General features: G+C 43.7%; 1 protein-coding gene across 1 annotated transcript; it reads right to left on the reverse strand.

Annotated features, from left to right (window-relative positions):
* Positions 1 to 485: 485 nt before the first annotated feature.
* LOC124545334 (cytochrome P450 6j1-like) lies at positions 486 to 18555 on the reverse strand. Its single transcript, XM_047124234.1, has 9 exons — positions 18534 to 18555; positions 18001 to 18061; positions 15700 to 16115; positions 12027 to 12151; positions 9869 to 10128; positions 7901 to 8048; positions 6003 to 6224; positions 4147 to 4398; positions 486 to 897 (listed from the first exon to the last, which is right to left on the reverse strand). The coding sequence occupies exons 3-9, from the start codon at positions 16086 to 16088 to the stop codon at positions 725 to 727; spliced, it is 1569 nt and encodes a 522-aa protein (XP_046980190.1). The 5' UTR covers positions 16089 to 16115; positions 18001 to 18061; positions 18534 to 18555; the 3' UTR covers positions 486 to 724.
* Positions 18556 to 19488: the final 933 nt, after the last annotated feature.

Here is a 19488-nt window from a genome sequence, read left to right on the forward strand (position 1 = left end):
ACCACAACTGTTGACTGCCAAACTTATGCAGTCATGCACATTCAACAGTGTGGATGGTGTAATGTCATGGATATCCACCAGTACAGATGGTGTAATGTGCAACAAAAAACCATAATCGTAGTATTGCGATTCATCTGCCATTTGTAGCCGACCCAGTTTACGTCAAGACGCTTACAGAGTCGTCTATTAGTAAGATTTTCCTATTTTTATTTCAGTTCCATGCAGATCTCTCTGTGTCGATAATATACAGTTCAAGTTTGACGTCATTCTGAGCAGTGTGTATCCTTTCACAGCCTTTCGAAACTGTAATTTTAATTATGGACACCTACGTTACGAGTATCTTGGATGCCACGTTGGATTAGAAGTTGTACTGTTTTCCCTGTGTATATTAAACTGAATTTTTCTCTATGACTTGCTTTTCGACCTTGGAGATTTTTCAGTTATTTGTTACTAGTCTAGTATGAGTGCAACAACAGAAACAGATGTAAAACAAAATTGTTTATTACAAAGTTTTAATTGTATAATTTATTGACATATAATAAACAACACAAAAACAACACAGTATTCATATTACTGTACAACACGTACAGAAGGGTAGCTCGTACAGATCGAAACACAAGTAACTGCCATCGTAAAGTCACATCAGTCTTCGCAGTTACTGCCGTTTCTTTCTGTTAATGGTGAACGGTGTGGCGACTGTAGGCCAGCAGACATTGGAGGATCCTCAAGGAGCGGGGATTTTCCTGAAACGCAGAGCCACTTTCCCAGCTGGAGTTCCAATGAATTTGGTGGGCTCGTACCGCAGACTGCTGGGCGTGTCTGGCGCTGGAAGCACCTCGAAGTTGTTGAGGATGTGGACGAGGCCCAGTTTTATCTGCAGGTATGCCACCCTCATGCCTAGAAACAAGGGAACAAATGTCATTTTCTGCAAACAGCGCACAAATAACAATCATGCTTTTGTTCCTGCATGAAAAAATCTCATGTCCGTATTTTTTATTTGAGTGGTGGCACCAGATGCCTCACTATCAACAACATATATAAACGAAGTATAGTCCATTCGCCTGTTTCACATGAACAGCAATGGTAGTACAGTTACATACAAGATAAGAAAGTTATAGGGATTGATATGCGCTGTACCATATAGAGGACTGTACACTTTAGATGCCTGTATGTGCCATTCTAACGGTCTCGTAACCACCACACTGTCCTCTACAACATTGCAGGGCGTGTTGGTTTTGTTTTTTCTTTTTTTGTTTTTTGTTATCAGTCTTCTGACTGGTTTGATGCAGTCCGCCACGAATTCCTCTCCTGTGCTGACCTGTTCATCTCAGAGGAGCCCTTGCAACCTATGTCCGCAATTATTTGCTGGATGTATTCCAATCTCTGTCTTCCTCTACAGTTTTTGCCGTCTACAGCTCCTTCTACTGCCATGGAAGTCATTTCCTCATGTCTTAACAGATAATCTAACCCCTGTCACTTCTCCATATCAGTGTTTTGCACATATTCCCTTCATCTCCGATTCTGCGTAGAGCTTCCTCAGTCCTTTCCTTATCAGTCCAGCTTACTTTCAACATTCGTCTGTAGCACCACATCCCAAATTCTTCGATGCTCTTCTTTTCCGGATTTCCCACGGTCCATGTTTCACTACCATACAATGCTGTATTCCAGACGTACATTCTCAGTAATTTCTTCCCCAAGACCGATATTTGATATTAGTAGACTTCTCTTGGCCAGGAATGCCCTTTCTGCCATTGATAGTCTGCTTTTGATGTCCTACTAGCTCCGTCCGTCATTGGTTATTTTACTGCCTAGGCAGCAGAATTCCCTAACTTCATCTACTTCATGACCATCAATCCTGATGTTAAATTTATCGCTGTTCTCATTTCCACTACTTCTCATTACCCTCACCTTTCTTCGATTTACTCTCAGTCAATACCCTATACTCATGAGACTGTTCATTCCGTTCAGCAGATCATGTAATACTTCTTCAATTTCCCTCGGGGTAACAATGTCATCAGCGAATGGTATCATTGATATCCTTTCACCTTGAATTGTAATTCCACTCTTTAACCTTACTTTTATTTCCATCATTGCTTCTGCGATGTACAGATTGGAAGTAGGGGCGAAAGGCTACATCCTAATCTGTCCCCAGAACAAAGGTCATGTACTGCAGGTAGAGTCACTAAGGGGGAAGCATTCTGTGGAATTACCGATACAACAGGTGATACTTGGTCCCTAATGTTATTCTTCTCAAGAGTTGTTGTAGGGGACAAATCCTGGAAACCGTCGACGTCTGAAGACGAAGGATCAGGAGGACATTGCGCTGTCGCATACTGTAACGTTGGACAGTAAGACGGAGGGAAGGGGGGGGGGGACTCCGCTCCCTCTCCACAGAGGCAGCTCAGTAGGCTACATCGCGAGCAGGAGGGATGCCAGAGGTAACTTCTTCGCCACTCACTGTACCACGGGTGGGAGGCATCGTAGCATCGAGAGGAGCAGGGGACACCATCGTTTCGGAGGAGTTTGGGGCAGAACGCACAGCTAAATCCTCACTCACCATCTTGAGTGTGACGTCGCTTGTTTTTCACTGTTACGGGTTCTACCCTGGGGGCAATAGGATTCTGAACCTGTCGCGGAGGTAAAGGTGGACATTCAATTACACGATTATTAGAACTGACTTTTTGTGCATTATGATCTGAAGGAGAAGTAGGTCCGGCTTCGGGAGTGGAAGGAAAAAGATCAGCAACTGTCAATTTGCGACGTTGCATTAATGACGGTTTTAATACAAAAACCCTCCGCGGGCAGTTAGACCGAACGTGTGTAGTTACATTAAATAGGAAGCAGGTTCTCTCTTGACAGTATACAGGACACGAACACGAGAACCACACACCAGAAAATGTGATGGAATATAGCGTCTGATATGCATTTCCACGGAACGAATTCCACAATAACACTGTAATCTGTGTTGAGTAGACCAACGTTCATGACGTAGGTTTTTCACGTTGCCATATGGAGTCAAAATGTCCTTTAGAAAGTTGTCAGCAACCTTCGGTGGAAGGTTGAATACTCGAACATTGGTATAGTCAATTTCGGCATCGGTGAGTGACACCATACTAACACAATTATCGCGATATTTGAACGGGACTTGACAACCATGTCGCGACAATAAAAATAAATTTCACGTAAAACACGTACTCGTCAAAATAAGCGATGTGCACCTGCTCAGAGGTCACATGCATTGTATCGAGAAGCCATTCGTGGATCTCTAGAGACCGGCGTCAGGTGTACCTCCACGTCTGGCAAATTTGTGCGCTGTGCGTAACGAAATACGGGCAGCTTTTCCATTGACAGTACACTGTGGATTTGTACAAGGAAAGGTACGTCACATTCGCTCGACGGCATTCGCCACTGGCATTTCCCGCACTCCTACAACAAACATTGTGTTACAAAAGCAAAACCCTTTTTGTGCTTGGTTAGCTACTGAATATTTTGTGGTTTTCCCGGTCTGCGTACTTTTTTAGACGAATCTGCTCCATAACATGGTTGAGAGTAATCACTTTAAATTCTAATTAATTAGTTTTGTAGTTTCTAAGATGTCTTTCGTGAGCTATGGAAAAATACACCTCCATCTCATTTACATATTGAAATATATCCATTTAATTATTATTTACTCCAATACAATGTCGATACCTCTGATACCGACACTCTGAGACTATTAAATTATTGCATTACGTGCTGCCAATACCGATACCATAGTATCGAACAATAATATCAATACTTAAAAAGTCGGTAATATCGGAGTCTCGTTTTTCTACACACAATCTATTGTATGTTATTACCATGGAAATCTAGTAACGTATCTAGGTAAGTTAGGACAATGTGATTATCCCTGAGTCACATAGCACCCGCTATAGTGAAAAGACGTTCGCGGTCACTTCTTTAGCGTTTTCAGTCAGTCCTGAAGCTGCGAACGAACACAGTCCAGTGATTCCCTGCTGTTGTTGTGTCCTGCATGCATTTGCGTCCTCACGACATTGAAAACGCCACAGAAGTGGACACTGAAAGCTATCCACTGCAATAAAAGTGGTTTACCACGGAGTTAACTGATCTGGAGATAAGACGAAAACACTGCGATCTGGTTCTTACCTATACACAGCCTCGGTCCCTCGCCGAACGGCAAGAAAGTGTAGCTCGGCCTGTCCTTCGAGTTTTCTTCTCTGAAGCGATCCGGCATGAACCTGTGGGGTTCCTTCCAGTACCGTGGGTCGTTATGTAGGCCAGTGACCGAGAAGATGACACCGGTCCCCTTAGGAAGGACGATGTCCGTACCCGGGATCTTGTAGTCCCGGGACGCCTCGCGGTCATGGAAGTTGACAGGTGGGTACATCCGCAGCGCCTCTGCAACCAGAAAAATGTTTTTTTTTTTTTTTTTTCTACTCATACACTGCCTGAGCCGTCGAAAGACTATATCCGGACAGGATTCTGTTTTCTGACCTTCGAGTTACTTATATTTCAATTTCTGTACTTATACTAATTACGAGTTAGTTTCCCGAAAGAAATGGGTGTGATTGAACAGGTATTTGACTGCAGTAAATCTGTAAACGTATTAAATGAAATGTGACCGTCACACTCTCTTCATTTAGATGTTTCTTGAGCAAACGAATCACCGGCAACCACTGAGAGACTAGTTTCTATGAACTTTTCAGTACTGATTGCTGTTCGTTTATTATTCCCAATCACAACCTGTTATCTGAACAGCGAAAATACGTCATATGCTTGTCTCTCGCGTGTGTAACTACTACCAGGGACATTTCATAAATGATGCGCAGGTTATTATTACTGTGGATTGTTTCATGCAACGACAAAATTACTTCAGATGTAGTTGGGAGCTTGAGGAAGAAACACTCTAACATAGAATTGGCGAGAGGTAGAGAATGGACCCTGCAGGGGCCTCCGGTAGTGTGACTGTTGAAGATCAGAGATCATACACCAAAATCAAAACTTCACGCGTCGTCGAAAGCCCCACAGTGTGTTAAGTGAAGTTTGTGGCGTGTTTACAGTGGATTGCAGCGATGTCTCACGATTGGTTAATCGTTTTCGTGGTGGTCGTAGGAGAGTAGACCATAATCCTAGACCCGCAAGGCCAAAAACGTCAATAGATGAATGACGTGTGAAACTCGTGGTAAATATTCTCGAAGAAGATCGCAGTGCGACTTGTGAGAAACTTCTCTGAAACCACGGGAATTCCCGCAACGTCAGTATTCCGCATTCTCACCAATGATTTTAAGAAGATAAATATTTGTGAGCGATGGGTCACACACTGTTTGACTGCGGAAGAGAAGCAGAAACGCCTGGACATAGCAACTTTTTTCAAACAACGATTAGATCATGAAGGTCAAGGATTCTTGTGTCGAATTTATGCTATTCATTACATATGAATTACGAGTTGAAATCACAGTCCATTGAGTTGAGAGCTTGTGTTTCTCCACATTAAAAAAAATTTCGACGCAATCAGTCAGAGCTCAGGCATATGATTTTTGCATATGAATAACGAGGGATCACCACGACAAGTAAGAATCCCAAGTGGAACATGTGTCACAGCGGCGTATAATCGCAACTTCATGCAAAATCTGTGCATAAAAATGCACAAAACCCGATATCAGTTGCTCGAGGCTTGGCCACTGATTCTCCATGCTTACCCGCATATCGTCAGTGTTGTAACCCAAAAACTGCGTGAATACGGATGGGAAGTGTTTTATTGCCTGTTGTCGGCAAGGGTCAAATTCGAACAAGTGATTTCAATCGGGTACAGGTTGGAGTAGTTATACAGAAATGAAGAGGCTAGTGCAGGATAGGTTGCAGTGCAGACGTCTTCGGAATGGTGACAACGTACCCTGAATGACTGATCCTCCAATACTCTTACCGAAAGGCCTACTGGCGTATCTGAGGCGACATTGCATAATGAGAGTTACAGTGGGTGCATTCCACTTTGTAGTACTCACCATTGACGACGTTGGTGAGGTCCGTCATTTCGTTGAGGGCTTCGTACGTGGGCTGACCGCCGTGTCTCTTCAGCACCTGCCGTACGTGCTGGCGTACCTCTTCCTGCAGCTCCGCGTTCCGCGCCAGCTCGTACAGACAGAAGGACATAGTCGAGGACGAAGTGTCGAACCCGGCGTTGAGGAAAGACATCAGCTGGCCTGCGATGAGCTCGTTCGTAAGTTCTACAGGAAAAAGCACCAGATTTGGGTTACGCTGCAAGGCAAGTACACTGCAATCAGTAATGCGCATGAATGGATCCAAACTAATATACAAAAAAGTCATAGCAATATGAACATATACAGATGGCTGCAGTATTGTGTACAGAAGGTAGAAAATGTGCATTGACGGATCTCTCATTTGTACCGAGGTGATACACGAGACAAACTTTCCGGTGTGGTTATTGCCGCATGATTAGAATTAATAGACTTAGAACACGGAATTGTTGTTGAAGTTAGACGCTCGGGACATCGCATTTCGGAAATCGTTACGGAATTCAATATTCCAACATCCACAGGATCAAGAGTCTATCGAGAATACCAAATCTCAGGCTTTCCTCCACATTCATCAAATCACGGGGTCCCGGGTTCGATTCCCGGCCGGGTTGGAGATTTTCTCAGTCCGGGGACTGGGTGTTTGTGTTGTCCTCATCATTTCATCATCACCATCATCATTCGTGACACTGGCTGGGTTGGACTGTGTAAAAATGGACTGAATAAACATTGGGACATTGTACGTGCGCTGATGACCGTCATCATGATAATCATCATCATTCATCAGAGTACGCAGTGGCCGACGACCTTCGCTTAGTGACCGAAAGCTGTGGCGTTTGTTAGATTCGTCATTGCTAAGATACAAGCAATACTGCTTCAAATAACTGCAGAAATCAGTGGGACGTGAGAAGAACGTATCCGTTAGGACAGTGCATCTAAATGTGGGAGGTAATGGGCTATGGCGGCAGACAATCGATGTGAGTGCCTTTGCTAACAGTACGACATCGCCTACACCTCCTCTCCAGGAATCGTGACAATATCGGCTGGACCCTAGACGACCGGGAGACGATGGCTTGATTACATGAGTCCAGATTGTAGTTGGTAACATCTGATGGTAGGGCTCGAGCATGGCGTAGACTCCACGAAACCAAGGACCCAAGGTGTCAACAAGGCACTATGCCAGGTGGTGGTGGCTCGATAGTGGTGTGGACTTTGTTACGTAGGATGGACTGGGTTCTCCGTCGAACAGAACGTATCAAAGATTGTAAACGGTCATTTGCGGCTACTTGGAGCCAATTTGCAGCCATTCATGGACTTAACGTTCCCAAACAACGATGAAATTTTAATGTATGCCAATGTGTCATTTCACAGTGCCACAGCTGTTCGGAGTTGTTTTGAAGAACATTCTGGACAACTGGAGTGAATGATTCGGTCACGTAAGTCGCTCGACATGAATCCCGTCGAACGTTTATGGGTCATTATCGATAGGTCAGTTAATGCGAAAATAGTTCACCAGCATTACGTTTGTAATTATGGACTGCTATAGAAGCAGCTTGTTCCATATTTCTGCAGGGGATTTACAACGATTTATTGCGTCCATGCCACGTGGAGATGCTGAAGTATGCCGGCAAAAAGAGGTCAAACGTTATATTAGGCGCTACCCCATGCTTATGCCATCTTAGTGTGTTTCGTGCAAGTGATGAGACACAGCTTGCAAGAAGTTAAGAAAAATTTTCTAAACTGTCAGGTTCCCTTCAGGGATCTCACATAAAACTGTTTACAAGGCTTGACGGTAGTTTAAATGTTGCGTAAATGAATGTAATCGTAAATCGAAAACAAGGCTATTAAATTATAAAATTGTAACTTACTGAGTTTTTTGTCTCCTGCCTTCGCTTTCTCGTTTGCAATATCTTCCTTAGAGTCCTCGTCATCAGAAAGTCTGTCTTCCTTGATTTTCAAGAGCAGATCAACCACATCGTTCCGTACGATGCCGTGTTCTTTCCTGTGCTCGATGAGCTGTGGACAGAAGTAGTGCGTTTATAGTGCACAACAGGGAAAACTATGAAAACACCGGTCATTGCTTCACCTAGCAAAGATGCAATCAAATGAAATCATGTAATTCCAAATATGACTCTCAAACATTTTTGGTGTATATATGCAGACTGAAGCGACGAATGAAGATTTCTGCGTAAGCCAGGTTTCTAACCCAAGTGTCCCGCCCGTTAGACAGATGCGCTACCCTATCACTCCTTCCTCCTCAATCCAAATTCCCATCAATTCCTCATGCCACTTGGTATTCTCCCCAAACTCGAATACCATCTGAGAGGTTCTGCAGCAGAGCCGAAATAGCATCTTAGCATTGGACGAAACGGGGGTCCTGCTCGACAACCAGGAATAGGTGCATTAATCAAATGAAGCTAAGTGGTTCCAGTGACCTTTTCAATTCTCAAAAATTGGTGATGGAAAACCCCAGCAATTGTGTTGGAGTTTAGGGGGAATACCAAGTGGTTTGAGGAGTAAATAGAAATTTGGACTGGGGATGGAGACGTGCTGGGGTAGTCATCTGTCTCTAAGCTGGTCGCAGGTTGTGTTCCAAAAATTAACAGCGTAGAGACAGAAATGGTGGCACTTTCTGCAGGACCTGACCATCATTTTGCAGGACAATGCTCAAGCACGTTCAGTGCAAGCTGTTACTGATTTGTTTGACTGATGGGGCTGCTAAGTGCTATATCACCTACTGCACTCACCTGACTTAAGCCCTCGTGAGTTCAACTCGATTTCTAAACTGAAGGAAACATCACGGAATTCGCTTCAGAACTGCTACAAATTCGTCGGGTAATAGACCGTGCCGCTCGAACTCTCAACACAACTGGCATTGCTAAGAGTATCCACATCACTGGCAACGGGTTATAGACAATGCTGGTGACTACATTAAAGGTCAGTAAAACTTTGCAACACGTATCTGTTCTGTACAAGCTGTAAATAAATAGTTGCCACTATTAATGTTCCAGCCCTCGTAAAATGTAAGAGCCAACCGGTTGCACACGACGATTTTAAAAACATATTAACCAGGTTTCGATAGCTCTAAGACTATCTTCATCAGAATTGTAACTTTTACATGAATTCACGTGATAACTTTTAGATTTTCAGCAACATGTTCCGTATATATATATATATATGATCATATTCTTGACTCACGGAACATGTTGCTGAAATATATATATATATATATATATATATATATATATATATATATATATATATATATATATATATATATATAGATCACTGTTGCTGAAAATTTTAAACTTAAAAGTTGATATGTGAGTGCATGCAACTTTTATCATTCGGCTGAAGATAGTGTTAGAGCTATCGAAACCTGCTTAATGTGTTATTAAAAAAGTTGTGTGCAACCGGTTGCCTCCAAAAAATGTTTAAAATATCAAAACGAAAAAGATGTTTACGATGTACGGAATGATGTACAATACACATTACGTGCAAGAGCCAAGAGGGCTTAATAGGCCTGACAGTTATACAGCTCTCAGTCAAAGAGGCATAACGCAGGGATACAGTCCTCCTCCTTTAATGATGAACCTTTACATCGTACAACGAGCGATCAAAATCAAAAAAAGAAAACAATGACCAGAAGCTGAATTCAAAGTGAAAGGAGGGAAGAATTACAGGACTTGTTAAAAGAAATGAATAGTTTAGTGTAAGAAATGGCGTTTCTTGCACGACGAAATCAGAGTAGGATAAATACCGAAATAAAGAAATGTAGGTTTTTGCCTTCTGGAAATACTCGTATCTAAGTAAACTGGTAGTGTGTAAGTACGAACCTTTCCTGTGTTCTGCACAAAGTAGTCCTCTATTTTCTTGCTGCCAGCCCGGATATGGAGGAAGGACATCAGCTTAGGAGCGAAGAAAAGTAATGTCGTTATGGTCCGTCCCACCAGATTCTCTCTGAGGATATCCCGTAAATTTACTCGAAGCAGAGAGTTGGGGTCCTCCAGCGAGCCAGCGTTGACGCCCATGAAGATGGAGCAGACCACGTCCGTCGTGTATCGCGCCATGACGTCCTTGAGCTCGACTGCGCTGCCTGAGGGACACGTGGAAACGAAACAGGAAATATAAATCACGTTTTCTTCACACGCACGCTGCATGCTAAAAGGCAAATGGAGTTCTTACAACAATTAACCACATATCACTAATCATTATCCACTTATCTGGCAACCCTCCAGCAAAATACTATGTTCTTCATAGAAAAAATTATGACATGTTTGAATTAATACGAAGAGTAGGTTATTATTATGCAGAAGTCGTGAACGAGTATCTCGAAAACGGTGAGACTGCTTGTACGTTCACGTGCTACTGTCGTGAGCACCTATGAAAAGAGGTAGAAGGGCTAGGGGCTAAATGGTTGGACTTCCACGACTCTTCACTGATCGTAGGATTCGGAGGTTTGTCTGGGCTGTATAGTAGGCTGGATGGTGATCTGTGGCAGCTCTGACGAAAGAACACAGTGCTGGCGCACGCACAAGTGTTTCGAGACATTGTTAAACGTGGAGCTTCTCAGCACACCACCCTTAAGTGTTGACCTAATGACGTCATCATTAGGATAGCAGTGGGCACGGGACGATTGGGATCCCACCGTCGATCAGTGGAAACGTGTCGGGTCTTGGAGTGAATCACATTTCTGCAACACTAGGTCGAGGGTCGTCTCCACAAATGCCTTCATCGATGTGGACAATCGCTCGAAAAGTGCAGCGCCCCACGGAGGCAGGCTGGTGTGTGAGCAGTATTTTACTACGGGAGACATTCTTCTGCTCTTGCATGGGACCTGAGGTAGTAATCGAAGATACTCTGACAGCTGCGAACCACCTGCAGCTCTTCACGTTTGACGTCTTCCCTGGCGGTGATGTCATCTTTTAGCAGTATAACTTTCAGTATCTCGGAGCCAGAACCGTACTACAGTCGTCTGATGAGCATGTAGTGAACTCACGTTTATGTCTCAGGGACCAAATTCGCCTGATATAAATCCTATGGGCATATGGGTCGCTATCCGCAAATCAGCGGCCTGTCATTTACGCGAACATGACCTGAGGGTAGACATAGAACGCCACATATGTCCACAAACCTATCAACAAACTGTAGGAACACTGGCACGCAGAATCAGTGATGGATTTTGTCCCAAAGACTGGCAAAAATGTTATTAAACAAGCGATCATAACGTTTTCGCTAATCACTGTTTGTAGCTTCGTTTGTGTGACATGTTCTCTGTCTGTGTTCGAAAAGATACCATCCCTGAACCAACCTTTACAATTGCTATAAATTGCCTCTTTTATTACACCACTGCTATTTAATTTAAAAAAAAATGTTTGCTGTAGAACATTTGAGAACAACGGCTGCTACAGCGAGGTGTCAGTAACAGGGAATAAGATATTACTATGCTATGTACATTACAGCTGCTAATGAAAACTGCCATTGAATGACTGTTATGTAGATGTTCCACTTAATGTTATATTAAAGCCTGTGTGAAATAGCTTACTGCAATATAGCTCCTACACCTTAGGGGTAAAGGGAAGGGGTATGGGTGGGGAGAAGATGTAGCGTCGTCGTCAACCCTGTAGTTTTTCCACCATTTGAAGTTGTATTATTGGCAATTTCTGAATTTACTGCCATATTAAATTATGAAAGTGACCTATTTACTATATTCGGTAAAATCCATCGTCATTTATTCGTAAGACATATCGGCATTATCACCGTAGATATGACAACACTTCGGAGCAAAGGGGGAGGGAGAATTTGGAAGTGTTCACTTTCTAAACTTCCACAAAACACAGCTTGTGACAGAAACTTCATAACAATGCTATTGGAGGTTTCTCTGATTTTTACCTATCTTTAAAGAAGTACAACAAATAACATAATACAAACTGACAATTATGCGTCAAAAGTTTCTTCTGTTAGCTTGAAAAGTGTTAAAGAAGAGTTTGTTACCTTTAGAGGCTTCGGTTTCAAGAAGGCGAGTCAGATTCTGTCCAACTTCATTTACAAGATGGAACATGAGCTTGATTTTGCCAGAAGTGAAAGCTGGACTTAGAACAGTACGTAATTTCTTCCATCTATAAAGAAACAAACATCGTTTATGCTACTAAATGCTTTTGTAGAACAACATAATTTCTAAATCTAGAGATCTCTGAAGACAACTTAGAAGTACACAAGCAGCTATAAGTGTGTATTGAGCAACTAGTACTGATTTACTATCAGCAGTACAGTAGTCATAGTTCCTTCTTAAAGCCACCTGGCAGTTAACAGCATTGCTCACTACAGTTGACATTCTCAAAGCACGGAGCTTTAATGTGAAAAAGACATTAAATAATAATAATTTGTTTTTAGCGTATACTACGAGTACGTTGGCAAAATTCATGGGATACCTGCTGTATCGTGTCGCACCTCCTTTTTCCGGGCTTAGTGCCGCAACCCCACGTGGCATGGACTAGCTCGAAGGCCCCTGCAGGAATAAGGAGCCGTTCTGCCGCTATAGCCGTCCATGATTACGGAAATATTGCCGGTGCGGGATTTAGTGCACGAACCAATCTCTCGATTATGTTCCATAAATGTTCGATGGGATTCCTGTCGGTGATATGGGTAGCCAAGTCATTCGCTCGAAATGCTCAGAATATCCTTCAAACTAATCAAAATATCCACGGGTGTACTGCCGGTCTACAGTGTCCAACGAGCACAATATTTCGCACCAATGACGATCTCATAATCCGTGACTGTGGCTATAATCTTAGCAAGGCTTGGGAACCAGCGATTGGGTTAATCAAGAGTAAATCGAGCAAACGTATAGTTGTGACGACCACGGCGGACAGAGCCACCACACCGACGTCATCTCAGACGCCGTCGCCATCTGTTCCACCGCGCGACCGTGGCGCGGGGCGCGGACGGCGGAGGGAGTGCGCCGCGGGCGGAGGGTATTTAAATCGGCCGCCGCCGCGACCGAACCCCTGTACACACAAGGGTTCCCCGGGAGCATAGTTAAGCAGATCAAACACTATCTCTCGAACAGAACTTTCTCTGCCAAAGTAGAAACAGCCACCTCCACCAAGAGGCGTATTCGTGCTGGGGTGCCACAGGGATCGGTCCTGGGGCCCGTTTTGTACAGTCTGTACACTGCGGACACACCAACGGCCCCCCTGGTGCACATCGCTCAGTACGCCTTCTACACAAGAACAAGGACCTGGTCATCCGTAGGCTTCAAAGGGTTTTAGATGACACAGAAACTTGGGCCCGTCGCTGGCGAATCACTATCAACTCCGAAAAGACGCAGGCTATGCTGATTACCCGTAGGCTCGGAAGGCGCGAACCTCCTCAACGACCCCCCTCTTCCACCTTCACCTAAACGGAACCCAACTCCCCTGGCGCAGAACCGCCAAGTATCTTGGCGTAACCTTGGACTCTCGTCTTACGTGGAAACCCCACATAGACGAGGTACATAGGAAGGTCCTGTACCCAATCCTCAACTCATCCAGCTCCCTTCCCTGCTCAGTAGGAGTGAACGTATACCAGGCCCTGATCCGGCCAGTCATGGAACACGCGTGTCCTGTCTGGGGATAAGCGGCGAAGCAGCACCTGGACAAACTCCAGAGGCTGCAGAAACGCGCCCTCAGGAGGGCACTGCGTTTACCTCTCGGATTCCCCATTGACGATTTGCATGCCGCTGCTGAAATCCCACTACTGAGATAGCGTTTTCAAGACCTGGCAAGGGCCTCCTATGAAGGTTCTTCCAGGTCGGGAAACGCCCTCATCCACTCCCTAGGTTGGTATGACACGTCCCGCGATAAACACAATCGCCCCATGACGATCTTTGACGACTAAGTCGAAGAGAAAATCCCAATATCCATTCCCAAATCCTGCTCCTACCCAAATTACTACAATTATCTCACCAATTCTCAGGCAAGTGCCAGACACACACAGAACAATCATCACATTTCACAGACACCAAAAAGTACAGAAATAATCACACACACAAGTACACAGGGGAGTAAAAGCCGAAAGGCTACAAACTTCCCCTCACACTTCCCCAAAGAGGGGAAAGTAATAAATGAGAGCAGCAGCGTCCGAACCCAGTTCCCCCTGAGCAGCCATAGCGTACGGATCTCCGTACTGGCACGTACACAGGAGCTCAGTCCGTCAGTTCACCTGATGATGGCGACATGTATGATCGCCGAAATATTGTGCCTGTTGGACACTGTAGACCGGCAGTACACACGTGGATATTTTGATTATCAAATACTCCGGGAGGAACTCAAGAATCACATCCTTCAAACTAATCGCGAGCAATTGTAGCATTGTGACATGGAGCATTGTCATCCATAAAAATCTGATCGCTGTTTGGGAACTGCTAACGACCTCCGAGAGGCCAAACATAACTATTTCCACACAATGATCGTCTCAGCTGGACCCAATCCATTTCATGTAAGCACAGCCCACACAATTATGGAGCCACCACAAGCTTTCACGGAGCCTTCTTGACAGCTTGGCTTCGTGGGGTCTAGGCAATATTGGGGCCCTACCATCAGCTCTTACCGACTGAAGTCGATACATCCTGCCAGGGCACGGCTTTAGAGTCGCCTAGGGTCCAAATGATATGTATAGCTATTAGCAAAGGTACTCTCGTCAGTCGTTTGCTGCCATAGCCCACTAACGTCAGATTTCACCACACTGTCGTAACCGATACGTTCGTTGTATGTCGCATATCGAGGTCTGCAGCTACTACATGCAGTGTTGCTTGTCTGTTAGCACTGACAATTCTATACAAACTCTGCTGCTATCGGTCGTTAAGTGAAAGCCGTCGGACACTGCGTTGTAGGTGGTGAAAGGTAATGACTGAAATTTTGTGTTCTCGTCACAGTCTTGACACTGTGGATGTCGGAATAATGATTTCCCTTACGATTTCCGAAATATGTTGTCCCCTGCGCCTAGCTCTAACTACCGCTCCGCGTTCAAGGTCGGTTAGCTCCCGTCGATCGGCCATAATCACGTCGGAAACCTTTTCACATGAATCACCTGAGTAGAAATGACAGCTCCGTCAACACGTTGCTCTTTTATACCTTGCGTACGCGATACTAGCAATATCCCTACATTTGCAAAAAGCTGATCCATGTTTTTTCACCTCAGTGTAAAATTTTAGTTGCAGTTCGTGCACACAGAAGTTTTTTTTTTCTTTTTTTAGAATTTGTGTGCTACTTGTCCCTAACAGTCTACGAGTACTGAACGTTTTGAATCCTGGAAGTGTTACGTAACAAGTGGCTTTGATTTAAAAGAAAGTAAACGTAACATCGACGATAACGTTGATCATGTAAGGGAGCTACAACTAAATGCTAGTCTTTTAAGCAGGTACTTTCAACGTGACGGAGCCCATTACAAATTGCTATAGCCCTGTGACAGATGTGCACTCTATACTCAAATGCTGTTGTCATTCTTTTGATCAGCTCAGTTTAAAAAGAAAAAAAGAGATTGTGGCTTCAGATTGTGTATTACTCTTAATATTAACACCATTCTAAAAATTAGAGACTTTATTATATTGCTGGCAGTATGCAGACACTCGACCAAGTCCATGTTAGAGACAACGTGAACATAGTAGAGATTTTCCAATGAAACTCACCCAGGACCGTGTTGGCCAAAAAGCGACATGCCAATGACCGGGTCGGCAACAGGATCGATTTTCGCGTTGGTGGCGTAGAAGGTGGAGAAGTCTGTGGACATGATGCGCCCCACAAGCGCTGGGTCCTTCACCATCAGCAGCGGCTGGTCGAAGGCGAACATGCCCATGAAGCGGGCGTCACCAGCCATGTGGTAGCACTCCAGCACTGGTTCCCCCATGTGCTTCTGGCCGAGCACCACGCTGCCCATGTTGCCTACGAAGGGAGTGGGCTTCCAGTAAGGGATTCCCAGCTTTTTCCAGTAGCCAAAGTTCCGCGTCATGTACCAGTACAGCAGGGGTACCAACAGCAAGACTGCGTCCAGCAGCCAACTGCCCGTCATCAGCGTCATGGTTTAGATGCTTTCCAGTTTCGATACCTGTCAAGCAAAGACATAGTACTTTAGCTAAGCGGGAGCTTTAGTACATTTGGGAGAAGTACGTTTTAGTCTTAGTGATATTCCTAACACTATACGATACTGCAGTGCTTGTGTTGTTAAGAAGAATTGTGAAATGTTCCTTCGGACATGCATGTATGCATGTCCAAACGAACAATGCATCATTCTTCTTAACAACACAAGCACTGCAGTATCGTATTTATCCACCGTTACGAGGCGGAGACTTTCAACTAAAATGTCCTCCCCCGTACGGGAATTACTGAATGTGTGTACGAGTACAGGAAGTTTGTCTTTGGTCATAAGTCATGCACAGATAGCCAAAGCATTTGACGTAACCACTCGTCCACAGCGGATCCACTGCAAGTACTATGACAGTTAGGCGGGAGGTAAGAAGACTTGGATTTCATTGTCGAGCGGCTGCTCATAAGCCACACATCACACCCGTAAATGCCAAACGACAACGTACAGAACTCTCCCATCCTACAAGGAAAGCATTACAATTGTAAAATTACCAAAAGTTATGTTTGACCTGTGCTTTAGGTAGTGTTACTACTCAGGGACCATATACGTTGAAAGCACCGATGATGGCTGTTAATCAGTTAAAATCGATTTGCAAAAGTAAATAAAGAAAACATGATTTTGCGACTGGTTGCTGCTTATTTGGTAATCTTATGGTTTACGGTCGCTGCACAACTTGGGAACCATATGGAGCCTACAATTCATTAGAATTGTTTTAAAAAACTGCCCTCCACATCACCTAACTCTCTGTTCAGTAGAATTATTCAACTAAGTCGAAATGAGGTAAATTTAACAAAAAGTAGTTCTTCACGACGAACAACGCATGTACTACCGAGCTTTCCTCATGTAGGTGGCTCATGTTACCACGCACAGAGGGAAGCCAAAAATCTTTACCTGCATGTACATCCACAGAAACAGAAGTAACTCCGCATCCGCCTCAGTGAATTCTGATGAGACCATTGCTGTACCAATTACCGGTTACAGTTAAACGCAGATTCACATAATTCGGAAGATGAGACAGTTATGAGTCAGCATGTCACCCAGTGAAAACTGATGTAATATCGAATCAGAATTTTACAAATCCTGGTGCAAAAATTGTTAACTAATTCTCAGTACAGAGAAATCTAGCGTTTCGCACTCCACGAAACGGAATAATGTCATAACGTTTGACTAGACGCCACTGAACATCAACAGATATGTGCAGCGATGCGAAGCGGAACGGTTATGAGTTCAGGTTTAAAAACCAGTGATAGTCTGCGATTTATGTTCCGAATACTACGAAATCCTACGCTTGTCTACGAAAAAGAATGCTTACGAAACCCATTTGTCTGCGTGGAAGCGTGTGGGACTGAAACAACACCGAACACATAGTTAACACCAAGAAGAGCAGAGCGAACAGGCTCCAAGTTCGATTGTTGGACGGCACTGTCTTGTAGAAATTATGATTTTAGTACTGGTAGCCGTTCTTCCTCAGCTGCTACGGAAATTATTTCTGTTGCTAACCAAACACGTTTAAACTAATTATTTTGAACTTTCTCTTTCGTCTACGAAGCAAATAAAAATGTATAAATAGCTATACATATTTAGTCATGAAGTGAACACCATTTTTGTGTAAAAAATATGCATATAAAGTCAAGCTAAAATGTTTCTCTGAAGCACTTTGTATCTCAGTACAACATATTCACGGCTAAGCAAACCAGTATTTCTTTTTATTTTACCTGCAACCGCTGAAAACGCCTAAATTAACCGGTGGAAACCTTATTGTTGCCTAAAGATTTCAATAACATAAGACGAGTAGAAAACAAGAGCACTATAATAACAGTGTCAACATATAGGCTATTCACATGTCACAATCCCAAGCTGCCGGTTACAGGGTGGAATGAAGCCGCTACGTAATGTTCCCACGGAAACTGAGGGAATAAGATAAGGTGATCAACACGCAAAGCTATAAAGCAAATAAGATAGAATTCATATTTCCCTCCGTCCTTTACAATTATTTTCGGGATACAGAAATTGGAAAGATCTTGGAAAAGTCATTAAAGATTTGACGTATTGTGGCAGACCCACAAATTGCACTGAGATATAAAATGAATCGTAGATGGATACTATGTGTCATTTCCGGTAAATGACGAGTCAGAACCATGTGTATTATTCAGTGAAACTTATATCCGTATTTTAAACACTGGATACAGGTGTGGCTCGAGTAACACACACATAGAATTGTCATGACAGAGGAATGACAGGTCGATAAATTCTTTACGTTTGCATTGTAAACAGAGTATGGTATAATATGAATTAATATAGAGCCACTTGCAGTCAGACACAAAAGTATTACTCGCGAATTCTGTGTAGACAAGAAGAGAGTTGTTGGAGCAGACTTACCGCCACTATCAGAGATTCGCAGCGGACTGTGTTTTCCCAGTCCCTGGCCTTCTCTTAAGTGCGATTCTGCGGTAGCCGATAACCTTGGACCCCACCCCTGGGGCGTTACGTAATACTGCTCGCGTGACCAAGTGTTCTGAACCAAGAGTGACCAAGCTTTTCAGGATATGCGTCGCAGCTCGCAGATCGAGATAAAGGCCATTGCCCTGATAACAATATTGGGGCTTCCACCAGCAGCGAGTTTTTAATAAAATGTCTCTTGATACGATGTGTCAGTTGAGCTATGGACTAGATTCAAGGAGCATAACAGAATACTTTTATTACTTTTTTCTCTTAAATCGAGTTTGCAGAACCCGTTATGGTACAGTATAATGTCAGTCTCAGTCACTCACATGAATAAGGATACTCGTCGTAAATGTTCTTGGGCTACAATTCATGTTGTCTCGGGAATCAGATGTCGAATTCATATAGACTGCTAAAAACAGTGGTGAACGAGGTCATTATTTGAGAAGGAATTGCACTTTACATATCACCATTTATGTTGATGGACAGTCATTCTCATACGACTACACTAAAAACAAAGAGTTTTACGCCTACAGGTGTCACAATAAAACCGTCTAACAGTTCCAGCAGCCTTAATAAGGACCTCAATTCGGCAATGAAGAGAGTGCACATGAGCCTCCAGATACGTCATATCCAGCTGAAGGGACTCATTGATGAGTAAATGCTGTAGAATGGCCAAATTTGGGAGGATGTTGGGTGATGATACTGACCAACTGTTAGTAATAGTCTCACTTCCTATCGTTTTAAGTGGTAAGAGTGCACTGAAGGCCTCTACGAGGGGGAAGACTCGTCTGTTGACATGATAGAATAAGAAATAGGAATCGACAGGGAAGAGATACGGGATTCATAATTTAAAAGAGCTTTGGACGGCTTAAGATCAAATAACGCATAA

Source organism: Schistocerca americana, chromosome 8 (genome assembly GCF_021461395.2).
Source record: "Schistocerca americana isolate TAMUIC-IGC-003095 chromosome 8, iqSchAmer2.1, whole genome shotgun sequence".
NCBI lineage: Eukaryota > Metazoa > Arthropoda > Insecta > Orthoptera > Acrididae > Schistocerca > Schistocerca americana.

Coding starts and splice junctions, on each gene's coding strand:
- LOC124545334 (XM_047124234.1), bottom strand. CDS start 16,088: ATGACGCTGATGACGGGCAGTTGGCTGCTGGACGCAGTCTTGCTGTTG. Junction 12,152..15,699: donor TTTGGCCAACACGGTCCTGG/GTGAGTTTCATT, acceptor GTTTCTTTATAG/ATGGAAGAAATTACGTACTG. Junction 6,225..7,900: donor GGCAGGAGACAAAAAACTCA/GTAAGTTACAAT, acceptor TTTTTCCTGTAG/AACTTACGAACGAGCTCATC.